Below are 13729 nucleotides of genomic sequence, written 5' to 3' on the forward strand. Positions count from 1 at the left end.
TACTACTCCCTTCAGAGGAGAGCACAAACAGGCTCTAACCAGAGTAGAAAGAGAAGTGGGCGGCCGCGCTGCACAACCGAGCAGCAAGACAAGTACATTAGAGTCTCTAGTGTGAGAAATCGACACCTCACAGCTCCTCAACTGGCAGCTTCATTAAATAGTACACGCAAAACGCCAGTGTCAACGTCTACAGTGAAGAGGCGACTCCGGGATGCTGGCCTTCAGGGCAAAGTGGCAAAGAAAAAGCCATATCTGAGACTGGCTAATAAAAGGAAAAGATTAATATGGGCAAAAGAACACAGACATTGGACAGAGGAAGATTGGAAAAAAGTTTTATGGACAGACGAATCAAAGTTTGAGGTGTTTGGATCACACAGAAGAACATTTGTGAGACGCAGAACAACTGAAAAGATTCTGGAAGAGTGCCTGACACCATCTGTCAAGCATGGTGGAGGTAATGTGATGGTCTGGGGTTGCTTTGGTCCTGGTAAAGTGGGAGATTTGTACAAGGTAAATGGGATTTTGAATAAGGAAGGCTATCACTCCATTTTGCAACGCCATGCCATACCCTGTGGACAGCGCTTGATTGGAGCCAATTTCATCCTACAACAGTACAATGACTCAAAGCACACCTCCAAATTATGCATGAACTATTTAGGGAAGAAGCAGGCAGCTGGTATTCTATCTCTAATGGAGCGGCCAGCGCAGTCACCAGATCTCAACCCCATTGAGTTGTTGTGGGAGCAGGTTGACCGTATGGTGCAAAAAGTGCCCATCAAGCCCATCCAACTTGTGGAGGGGCTTCAGGAAGCATGGGGGGAAATTTCTCAAGATCACCTCAGCAAATTAAGAGATAGAATGCCAAAGGTCTGCAATGCTGGAATTGCTGCAAAGGAGCATTCTGTGACCAAAGCAAAGTGTGAAGGAGAAAATTATTCTTTCTAATAAAAATCATTATTTCTAACCTTATCAATGTCTGGACGATATTTTCTATTAATTTTGCAACTCATTTGATAAATAAAAGTATGAGTTATCATGGAAAACACAAAATTGTCTGGGTGACCCAAACTTTTGAACGGTAGTGTATATATATAATATAATCGGCTAAGCGTGTCTCTGTCTGAAGCCTTTATAGACTGCGCATGCGTGACGCGCAGTCTGGCTCCAGACAGAAGCAGGCATCCAGCCGTTACAGGTAAGAGGAGTGTATGGCGCCAGAGATCACGGTATGTGTAGACACTGAACGCAGACCGCGATCTCCGGCGCCATACTTACATACTTACCTGACCAGGAGGAGCGTTGCCGCGGCGCCTCTCTTCTGGCCTGAGACCGGGAGAGGAGTGAGGTGTTGGATCGGCGAATGCGAATAGCACTATCTGGCGCCATTTTACTGAAGAAGCATTTACAGTGTGTCTTCAGCAAAATGGCGCCGGACAGAGCAGTGCTCCGGCGCCGCACTCCTCCCCCGGCCTCCGGCAGAAGAGGACACAGCAGTGCTGGAGCACAGAGAAGAAAGGCGAGTATAAGTGTTTATTTTTTTTGTATGTGTGCAGAGGATACCATGCATACCAGGATTAGGGGGATGAGGGGTACCATGCATACCAGGATTAGGGGGATGAGGGGTACCATGCACACCAGGATTAGGGGGATGAGGGGTACCATGCATATCAGGATTGGTGGGTGAGGGGACCGTGCATACCAGGATTGGGGGATGAGGGGTACCATGCATACCAGGATTGGTGAATGAGGGGACCATGCATACCAGGATTGGGGGATGAGGGGTACCATGCATACCAGGATTGGAGGATGAGGGGTACCATGCATACCAGGATTAAGGGGATGAGGGGTACCATGCATACCAGGATTAGGGGGATGAGGGGTACCATGCACACCAGGATTAGGGGGATGAGGGGTACCATGCATACCAGGATTGGTGGGTGAGGGGACCGTGCATATCAAGATTGGGGGATGAGGGGTACCATGCATACCAGGATTGGTGGATGAGGGGACCATGCATACCAGGATTGGGGGATGAGGGGTACCATGCATACCAGGATTGGAGGATGAGGGGTACCATGCATACCAGGATTGGTGGATGAGGGGACCATGCATACCAGGATTGGGGGATGAGGGGTACCATGCATACCAGGATTGGAGGATGAGGGGTACCATGCATACCAGGATTAGGGGGATGAGGGGTACCATGCATACCAGGATTAGGGGGATGAGGGGTACCATGCACACCAGGATTAGGGGGATGAGGGGTACCATGCATACCAGGATTGGTGGGTGAGGGGACCGTGCATACCAGGATTGGGGGATGAGGGGTACCATGCATACCAGGATTGGTGGATGAGGGGACCATGCATACCAGGATTGGGGGATGAGGGGTACCATGCATACCAGGATTGGAGGATGAGGGGTACCATGCATACCAGGATTGGGGGGATGAGGGGTACCATGCATACCAGGATTAGGGGGATGAGGGGTACCATGCACACCAGGATTAGGGGGATGAGGGGTACCATGCATACCAGTATTGGTGGGTGAGGGGACCGTGCATACCAGGATTGGGGGATGAGGGGTACTATGCATACCAGGATTGGTGGATGAGGGGACCATGCATACCAGAATTGGGGGATGAGGGGTACCATGCATACCAGGATTGGAGGATGAGGGGTACCATGCATACCAGGATTGGGGGGGATGAGGTGACCATGCATACCAGGATTGGGGGATGAGGGGTACCATGCATACCAGGATTGGGGGGATGAGGGGACCATGCATACCAGGATTGGTGGGTGAGGGTACCATGCATACCTGGATTGGGGGATGAGGGGTACCATGCATACCTGGATTAGGGGGATGAGGGGTACGATGCATACCAGGATTGGTGGGTGAGGGGACCATGCATTCCAGGATTGGTGATGAGGGGTGCCATGCATACCAGGATTGGGGGAAGAGGGGTGCCATGCATACCAGGATTGGGGGGTGAGGAGTACCATGCATACCAGAATTGGGGGATGAGGGGTACCATGCATACCAGGATTGGGGGATGAGGGGTACCATGCATACCAGGATAGGGATCTGGGGGGGCCATGCATACCAGGATTCGGATGAGGGGCCATGCATACCAGGATAGGGATGAGGGGTATCATGCATACCAGGATGAGGGGCGCCATGCATGCCAGGATTGAGGATGAGGGGTGCCATGCATGCCAGGATTGGGGATGAGGGGGCCATGCATACCAGGATTGGGGGTGAGGGGTGCCATGAATACCAGGATTGGGGGTGAGGGGTGCCATGCGTACCAGGTTAGGGATGAGGGGTGCCATGCATACCAGGATTAGCGGTGAGAGGTGCCATGCATACCAGGATTGGAGGTGAGGGGTGCCATGCATACCAGGATTGGGGGATGAGGAGTGCCATGCATAGCAGGATTGGAGGTGAGGGATGCCATGCATACCAGGATTGGAGGTGAGGGGTGCCATGCATACCAGGATAGGGATGAGGGCAGCACATAACAGGATGGAGGAACAGGATTGGGGAGCACAAATACCAGGATGGGGGCAGCACATACCAGCATGGGAAACCATATACCAATAAAAATGCTCACCACTAGTAATTATATATTTATATACACTGCTCAAAAAAATAAAGGGAAAACTCAAATAACACATCCTAGACCTGAATGAATGAAATCTTCTCATTTAATATTTTGTTCTGTACAAAGTTGAATGTGCTGACAACAAAATCACACAAAAATCATCAATGGAAATCACATTTATTAACCAATGGAGGCCTGGATTTGGAGTCACCCCCAAAATTAAAGTGGAAAAACACACTACAGGCTGATCCAACTTTGATGTAATGTCCTTAAAACAAGTCACAATGAGTCTCAGTATTGTGTGTGGCCTCCACGTGCCTGTATGACCTCCCTACAATGCCTGGGCATGCTCCTGATGAGGCTGAGTATTGTGTGTGGCCTCCACGTGCCTGTATGACCTCCCTACAACGCCTGGGCATGCTCCTGATGAGGCTGAGCATTGTGTGTGGCCTCCACATGCCTGTATGACCTCCCTACAACACCTGGGCATGCTCCTGATGAGGCTGAGTATTGTGTGTGGCCTCCACGTGCCTGTATGACCTCCCTACAATGCCTGGGCATGCTCCTGATGAGGCTGAGTATTGTGTGTGGCCTCCACGTGCCTGTATGACCTCCCTACAATGCTTGGGCATGCTCCTGATGAGGCTGAGACTCATCAGGAGCATGCCCAGGCGTTGTAGGGAGGTCATACAGGCACGTGGAGGCCACACACAATACTCAGCCTCATCAGGAAACGTAGAGGGGGCCGTAGGAGGCCAACATCCCAGCAGCAGGACTGCTACATCCTCCTTTGTGCAAGGAAGAACAGGAAAATCAGTGCCAGAGCCCTGCAAAATGACCTCCAGCAGGCCACTAACATCCATATGTCTGCTCAAACTGTAAGAAACAGACTCCATGAGGGTGGTATGAGGTCCGATGTCCACAAGTAGGTGTTGGGCTGTAAGCAGGGCAATTGGTATTTGCCAGAGAACAACAAGATTGACAGATTCAACATTGGCGCCCTGTGCTCTTCATGGATGAGAGCAGGTTCACACTGAGCACATGTGACAGACGTGCCAGAGTCTTGAGACGCCGTGCAGAGCGATCTGCTGCCTGCAACATCCTTCAGCATGACCAGTTTGGCAGTGGGTCAGTAATGGTGTGGGGTGGCATTTCTTTGGAGGGCCGCACAGCCCTCCATGTGCTCGCCAGAGGTAGCCTGACTGCCATTAGGTACCGAGATGAGATCCTCAGACCCCTTGTGAGACCATATGCTGGTGCGGTTGGCCCTGGGTTCCTCCTAATGCAGGACAATGCCAGACCTCATGTGGCTGGAGTGTGTCAGCAGTTCCTGCAAGATGAAGGCATTGAAGCTATGGTCTGGCCCACCCGATCCCCAGACCTGAATCCGATTGAGCACATCTGGGACATCATGTCTCGCTCCATCCACCAACGTCACGTTGCACCACAGACTGTCCAGGAGTTGGCGGATGTTTTAGTCCAGGTCTGGGAGGAGATCTCACAGGAGACCATCCGCAACCTCATCAGGAGCATGCCCAGGCGTTGTAGGGAGGTCATACAGGCACGTGGAGGCCACACACAATACTCAGCCTCATCAGGAGCATGCCCAGGCATTGTAGGGAGGTCATACAGGCACGTGGAGGCCACTCACAATACTCAGTCTCATCAGGAGCATGCCCAGGCGTTGTAGGGAGGTCATACAGGCACGTGGAGGCCACACACAATACTCATCCTCATCAGGAGCATGCCCAGGCGTTGTAGGGAGGTCATACAGGCACGTGGAGGCCACACACAATACTCATCCTCATCAGGAGCATGCCCAGGCGTTGTAGGGAGGTCATACAGGCACATGGAGGCCACACACAATACTCATCCTCATCAGGAGCATGCCCAGGCGTTGTAGGGAGGTCATACAGGCACGTGGAGGCCACACACAATACTCAGCCTCATCAGGAGCATGCCCAGGCGTTGTAGGGAGGTCATACAGGCACGTGGAGGCCACACACAATACTCAGCCTCATCAGGAGCATGCCCAGGCGTTGTAGGGAGGTCATACAGGCACGTGGAGGCCACACACAATACTGAGCCTCATCAGGAGCATGCCCAGGTGTTGTAGGGAGGTCATACAGGCACGTGGAGGCCACACACAATACTCAGCCTCATCAGGAGCATGCCCAGGCGTTGTAGGGAGGTCATACAGGCACGTGGAGGCCACACACAATACTCAGCCTCATCAGGAGCATGCCCAGGCGTTGTAGGGAGGTCATACAGGCACGTGGAGGCCACACACAATACTGAGCCTCATCAGGAGCATGCCCAGGTGTTGTAGGGAGGTCATACAGGCACGTGGAGGCCACACACAATACTCAGCCTCATCAGGAGCATGCCCAGACGTTGTAGGGAGGTCATACAGGCACGTGAAGGCCACACACAATACTCAGCCTCATCAGGAGCATGTCCAGGCGTTGTAGGGAGGTCATACAGGCACGTGGAGGCCACACACAATACTGAGCCTCATCAGGAGCATGCCCAGGCGTTGTAGGGAGGTCATACAGGCACGTGGAGGCCACACACAATACTGAGCCTCATCAGGAGCATGCCCATGCGTTGTAGGGAGGTCATACAGGCACGTGGAGGCCACACACAATACTCAGCCTCATCAGGAGCATGCCCAGGCGTTGTAGGGAGGTCATACAGGCACGTGGAGGCCACACACAATACTGAGCCTCATCAGGAGCATGCCCAGGTGTTGTAGGGAGGTCATACAGGCACGTGGAGGCCACACACAATACTCAGCCTCATCAGGAGCATGCCCAGGCGTTGTAGGGAGGTCATACAGGCACGTGGAGGCCACACACAATACTGAGCCTCATTTCCTTGTCTTGAGGCATTTCCACTGAAGTTGGATGAGCCTGGAATTTGATTTTGCATATCATTCCAACTCCAGACCTGCATGAGATATTAATTTTGATTTACATTGATCATTTTTATGTTTTATTGTTCTCAACACATTCCACTATGTAATGAATAAAGATTTGCAATTGGAATATTTCTTTCAGTGATATCTAGGATGTGGTATTTTAATGTTCCCTTTATTTTTTTGAGCACTGCGTATGTATGTACTGTATGTATGTACTGTATGTATATACTGTATGTATATATAAAATCTGTATCCACTGAGCTCTCTCTAGATGTGGCTGAAGGTAAGCAAAATTTTGCAATGTACATTTGGCAACTGCTAGAATAGAAAAATCTTAATTTAATATTAATTTTCCTTTTAGTTGGACCAATAATGAAAAAAAAATAATTACAAATATTTGTAATAATTCTAAAAAAAATATTTAAAAAAGCTGATATCACCCCCCTTTTTCCCAGAATGTAAATACAATGTGAAAAGTAAAAACTGCATAACTATATGAACTAATAAAACATCAGGAAAAAAAACAACCTACAGCTTATGTACACTGGGTCAGTATTACGCAAATTAAGTCAAATGGTGAAAAAAATTACACGATCCCATTGTTTTTTGGGTTTTGTTTTTACAGTACATATTGTGTGGTAAAAATGGCCTGACCGCTTTATTCTCCAGGTCAGGACGATTACAGCGATACCAGACTTGTCAGGTTTTTTTTTTATTTAAGTGGTAAAAACAATTCAGAAATTTGTAAAGAAAAAATAAAATAAGACTTTGCTGCCATTTTCTAAGATTCGTAACTTTTTTTAATTTTTCCGTCCAAGGAGCTGCGTCAGGGCTTCTTTTTTTACATGATGATATTACCTTTTTTTTATTATTACCAGTATGAGGTACTTATCACACTTTCATCCCTTTTTATTGCATTTTTTTGGGGGAAGTGCAGCAACTAAATAAATAGAAATTCTGCTGTTTCAGTTTCTTTTCTCTCTTCATTGTGTTTTACTGTATGGGTTAAATAATTTTATATTTTATTAGATCAGACTTTATTTTGCATCTCTGTATCCTGCCATCATTTCATCGCTGGTTCTGTATCCTGCAGTACCACACTATTACAGTATATAGTGGAAATGAGGTCTCCTATGAGACAGAGGTACCATGGGGGTCTTCAGTAAGCAACCCATGGCTACCACGCAATGACATTGTGAGGGTCCCAGATCATGCACTTTAATCTATGCTGTCAGAGATTAACAGCAATATTTAAGAGATTAAACAGCAGCTATTACTGCTGTTAGAGGTAAGTGCCAGCTGTATAACACAGCCGGTAACCGCCCAGTTAGGAATGGACCGTACATGACATGACATGTACTTGTACATCAAACGTCGGGAAGGGGATAAAGAGTAAGTCAATGCTTCTAGTTTATTATAATCCTTTCTACTCAATCACTTCCCTCTGAACTTGTGTTTGTGCAGAACACCTATTCTCAACTCAACAATCAGAGCTGCAGTGTAAAGCATGGAGCGTCAAATCAGATGATCTCAGACTCCAATGGACAATGTAGCTGGAGTCGGAGTCATTGATCCTAGTGGCCAAGAGTGAAGAAAATGAATAGCAGGTAAGTAATTCCCATTGTGACTGATGTACTGGGGCTGACACGATATATCCACATCCACATAATGAATATGAGATCCGTCTTCCTCACCTGTCCAATGCCCGTCTGCACAACCTTTACACCCGTCTCAGTTTGCAGGTCGGACTTCAAAGCCACTGAAAGACGAAGAAATGCAAATATTTATTACATATTTCCTGTAAATGTTTACATTTTGAAACAATGTATCAAAGTAGTCTTGTTGGCAAATTCCACTGCAGTTTTGTGCCTTGTTTCTATGCTGAGCATGTCATGGAAAAAGCTACAGGGGTGTCAAATGTTGCAGATGCACTGAGGGCCTGTAGCCTCAGGGGGCGCTAAAGGTCTCTCTGCCACATATCAGCAGACAGTATTATAAATAGTGAGGGATAATCATGGGACCAAATAAAACATAAAAGTTAAAAGGGGTTGTTCAGTCTTCTTCCTTTTTGCACCATGATGCCAGAGGCAATAATGATGTGGCGCCTGCCGGCAGCTTGGGAAGGTATTGTGCACAAATCCTATTATTAGGAAAGGTGCTAATTATTACTAGAATTATTAGGGCACCTTTAACTCGCTATGAGAGGTTTTGGATTCCCCTTTAAAGAGAATCTGTCATTTGCTATTAATAATTTTTCCCCTGGTGTAAATGCCGCCGTTCTCCTGAATCCGGTGATGTTTTTATTTTGTTCCTGCGCCTCTCTGTTCCTGAGATATGGCCCCTTATTCCCTGTATATCATTTCTTTGCCAAAGGGGCGGGGGGAAGTGATGACCATGCCCACTTGCCAACAATCCTATATTTATAGACATTGAAGATGTGGCCATATCTCAGGAATAGAGAGGCGCAGGAAAAAAAGAAAAATATCGCCGGATTCAGGGGAACAGTGGCATTTACACCAGGAAAAAAAAATATTACATACAGTATTCATGGAAAAGGACAAATCTTCATTACTGCTTCATTGTAACAAACTGCAGCTGTGCATTTCATACTTTGAATGTAAAGAAAAAAATCCCACAATCATTCTTTTATGCCAAAATCCTAGGGGTGCTCAAATAGCACCAGGACGGCATAGACACACAACTGTTCTCACTGCTCATGCAGTGCAGTAAAGACAGGAAACCGCGCATGCGCAGCACAAGGTGAATCAGCGCTGGGAGAAAAGGGAACCTCAACTGCACATGCTCCACCGCCGGGAGAGAACTACTGAAGGACATGTCCAAGAGCAATAAATAATTAATAACCACCTGCCATGCGATAGTTTGGGTGACATGAGCAAATTCATACTCCTCCCTCAAAATTATTTATGACTTTACATAACACAAACTGATTAAAGATATTTTGTGAATATCCCTTTAACCCTTTGTACACACGGCCATGTTTCATTTTTTTTACTCTCATTTTAAACTCCCTTCTTCCAAAACTCATAACTTTATTTCCTTATCCATTGACCTAGCTGTACGAGGGCTTGTTTTTTATGGTACCAATTGTAGTTTTAAATGATGCCATTTCATTATTCATATGGGATTTTTTTTATATTTTTGTTTGTTTTAGTATATTTTATATATAATGTTTTTTTCCCTTTAAATCTTTGTAACAGTTTTAACATGTTTTATTAGTTCACAGGCAGTTCACACACAATTTAGGTTAGATGTCCTTTCAGAGCACAATTTTGACATTAGCAAGTTCATTAATGAGATGATATTGATATAATCACAGATCTCATTACTAGGCCAGTAACAAGCACAGTCTGAGCTGTCAGCTCTGTAGTGCCACCATGTGGTAGAACGCGGTACTGCATCCTCTTAACTACATCCTTTCAAATACAAAGCCCAGGCAAGTTTTTCCCCAGACAGCCTTAAATGTAAATTCGGCCTATTATTACTATACAGTATATTTGTTTTAACTTAAAATACATTGGAAAAAAAAAATCAGACTACTCACTTGCTTGGTTGGTGATATCTGATAGTGTCAAGTTTTGCCGATTTTTTCGGATCCGGAATGTCACAGCGGATCCAGCGATACTGTAAGGAAACCAGAGGGGCTTGAATGCTAATGCACCAATAATGAAGCACATGCAAAATACCGGGGCTATTACATATTATTAATGAAGGGTAAAAATAAAGATGCAGCAGAGCTCAACATGTTCAAGTTTGTACTATTTCTTTTGTGCACCATGAGTTAATAAAACTCCACAGGTTTACATGCAGCTCTATAGAAAACCATTAATCATTATCACTGACGTTAGTTGTGTCAAAGAACAAATTCACCTCTGCTATATCATCAAGGATTGTGTAGTAATGATGACAATCAGCTCTTATCCTTGTGAGCGCACAGGTGATGTGCTTTATTGCGAGTCCTACCTTCCCTTTCCTGTGTTCCATGCCATTTTTGACCAGCGATATGCCCATTTTTTGTCTGCTACCTAGCAGATAATAGAGAATCTATCTGGTAATGACCACACAGACAAAGTAGTGACCAAATGTCTTGTCCTGAGTGTCAGAGAGAGCAAGCACCTGATATAGGCATTGTATGACTATAATCACTATTTAATTGTATTGCACTGTAAGGCACCGTAATGGGTGTCCTGGGATTGCACTGTAAGGCACCGTAATGGGTGCCCTGGGAGGCCCTGTTATTTGTTGGCTCCATATGATAGTTATGCACTTATTCCTGTAGATACTGACAGCTGATTGGTCTGTCATATGACTTCATATGACTGATTAGTAACAGTAAAAGTGATTGGTGAAAAAAAGCTCAACTGGTCACTAAATTATAACACATATTTAATTTAAAAATAGCTAAAAGTCAAAAAGTTGATAAAATAAAAAATAAATCAATAACTACCTATTAAATTCTCTGCCACTAAAGCACCACCACCCAGATAGTGCCCAGTTAATTTGTCAACTTGCTGCAGTGGTGATGTGCCGTACTTGCATGGAGTCACTGCAGCCAATCACTGACCTCACTAGTGAGGTCATGATATGGAGTTGCATACATAATCTGCAATATTATTTGCATAACATTTTTTTGCTGATCACCAACCTTAGACAGAATAATGAGTCAGATAAGAGCATTATTAAGATTAAAAACATCTTAGCATTCATCAAATATGGAACTGCAATGGAGCTGAGTATCACCCCTACTTACAAACTTTAGGTTCCCTATGTTTCTTACTAGATATTCTTTCTTTTCTACCTACATACAATTATATTACATGGATGTGAATATTAATCACAACTTTAAAGGGGTTGGTCAATTTCTGTTGTGCAGATTTCCTCACAAACTGCACAGGACTTCTGTCCATATAATGACTGCTAGCAGAGACGTATGTGACTTGACCATACCACCAACCTCCTCCAATCGAAAAGCAGCTTTTTCATGTAAGGCATTTTACAATTGGAAAAGGCTGATGGACTTTTCTGGTTATAAGCTCCTCCGTCAGAAGCCATTTTATGGACATAATTTCTAGGCAGTTTGTGAGGAAAGCTGCACTAACAAGAGAAAGTGGACAATCCCATTAACATTTTAATTGCTGATCATTTACCTTGGAAAAAAATAGTTAAATTAGAGCATTATTATGATCACGAAACTTTCTAAGAATATAGCAGATATGGGACCGCTATGGGGTTGAGCTTCACCCCTACCTATAGACAAAAGATTCCTTATCATCCTTACTGAACATACTTTTCTCTATACCTGCATATTTCCATTAATACTACATGGATGAGACCATTCATTATTCAAATGGATTCATTCACATTACTTAGAAATCTGTTTTCCGGAACTTCAGAAAAATAAGGAAATCCTCCTGAATGGAGGTGATCTGTTCACACTTATCTATTGTTATCTCTGTTTCCAATATCTTTTATGACTAAACTGGTCATCAAAATGGGATAGCAAATCATGGGCGACTAATTGACGTAGGTGTGCATTTTATCCTAACTGAACAAAATCAATGCATGTGACATTGGTTTGGTAAATCCTCCTCTGCCACCTCTGCAGGAGTAGGGAACTATGTATACATAACAGACCGCAGTACTGATATGGGGACAGGGTGCATTACATGCCTTTTCCCCACTCCCACTTCAGGTATTACATCTACATCACATATGTAGCTTGACTCTCTTCCAGATGTATCTCATTTGTTTGTCCTGAAGCTGCATAATTGTTTCCGTTGTCTCTGAAAAGGACCTACATCAATTTTGTACACTATGGAAAGTTTCACTACATCGTACAGCAGGTGTAACTTTCAGTGACCATCTCACTACATGTAGCTACATGACAGCAAATGGTAGTCACTCAGAAAGGAAGACAGTTGTTAGACAACCTAAAATAAAGCACTGCAGGATACACCAGGGGAGGATGTGTGGGCAGTTAGAGTCACAAGAAGGTCCTAAATCCTGATTGTACTGTATGTATACAGTTACTGCAGTGAAGTTTGGGGTCTTGGGGTTTGATACGAGGAAGGAAGAAAGGCATGGAGATGCTCTAAGATTGGGTTCTTAATAGAATTTTAACACTTAAAGGACATGTCCACTTTTGCATGCTAATACAAAATAGCAATTGAAGCAACTTTACAATTAGTTTTAATTAAAATATTCTTGTTACTTACCTTGTCCAGTTCCAGTCCAGGGTCTAGTCAAGCTTCAAAGGCCCTTACTGATGGCTGTGTCACGTTGGTAGCCAACTGGAGACTTTGTCCTCTGTTTTTGACTCCTCTCGTTTGCTGTAGCCATTCTCCCTTCACCTGTGGATATCTTGCCCTGGCTGGAAGGTTGCATCAGGCTGCTAAGGCAGCCAGCGCCCAAGTATGACTTAGAGCCTGACGGTCTCTCTAGGGTCTTTCCTGATGACTGCAGTTCATAACCTGTCCTGGTATTTGTCTTCTGTGCTAACTAGTGATTGACCCTGATTCTAAACTCAGTCTCATTTTTCAGATATTGTTTTTGTTTTGCCTTGCAGATTATTTATATGGTACCTGTTGTTCTGCTCCTTGGCTTCATTCTTTACTATGCTCCTGTCTGCTTTCTTCGGGATTCTGGTGTTCTTCCTGCAGTAATCTCCTTCCTTTTAATGGTTAAGACTGAAGAACGGGGTTATCCTTTAGACTTTACACCCCAGTCGAGCTATTAAAGAATCCACATCTATAGTATGTAAGAAGATGGAAATTTTGCCCATGTTCCACCTTGAAGATATGTGTATTAATGTGATGTGATGTGTAGTATGTTTAGCAGTGTGTGTTGATAGTGGTGTGTTTTTCCCAGCACTAAGTGGTTGCTAGGGACAGTAAGGGTTAATGGTTGGGACTAGCCCAGGGTGAGAGGGGCTAAGATGAAGGGACAGAGGGACTTTCCTGTCAAGAGGTAGATAGGGCCTAGCGTACAGCTGAGGCAGACCTATGGTCTGACCAGCGAAAGGAGCTGCATGAAGTGGGCGTCCCTGAAGAGAGAAGAGACCGAGGCAACGGACAGCGAGTATCACGGGTTTACCGCAACAGAGAGGCTAGAAGACCGTGGTGTCTGATTTCACGTACTCCTGCACTGATTAGAAGCACTTCACTATCATATTAAACAGTGCAGCA

At 45.3% G+C, this 13729-nt stretch overlaps 1 protein-coding gene across 2 annotated transcripts in view; it reads right to left on the reverse strand.

The window, feature by feature from the left end:
- PTPRN (protein tyrosine phosphatase receptor type N) overlaps nucleotides 1–13729 on the reverse strand; it is a 114384-nt gene that overhangs the window by 43574 nt on the left and 57081 nt on the right. For both annotated transcript variants that reach the window (XM_073647342.1, XM_073647340.1), the window contains 2 exons: nucleotides 10090–10169; nucleotides 8222–8286 (listed from right to left, as the gene is read on the reverse strand). In XM_073647342.1, coding sequence (XP_073503443.1) covers nucleotides 8222–8286; nucleotides 10090–10169 — 145 coding nt within the window. The remainder of the gene's footprint in view (nucleotides 1–8221; nucleotides 8287–10089; nucleotides 10170–13729) is intronic.

This window comes from Phyllobates terribilis, unplaced genomic scaffold, assembly GCF_046119375.1.
Source record: "Phyllobates terribilis strain yellow unplaced genomic scaffold, ASM4611937v1 Scaffold_9__5_contigs__length_417890890, whole genome shotgun sequence".
Lineage (NCBI taxonomy): Eukaryota > Metazoa > Chordata > Amphibia > Anura > Dendrobatidae > Phyllobates > Phyllobates terribilis.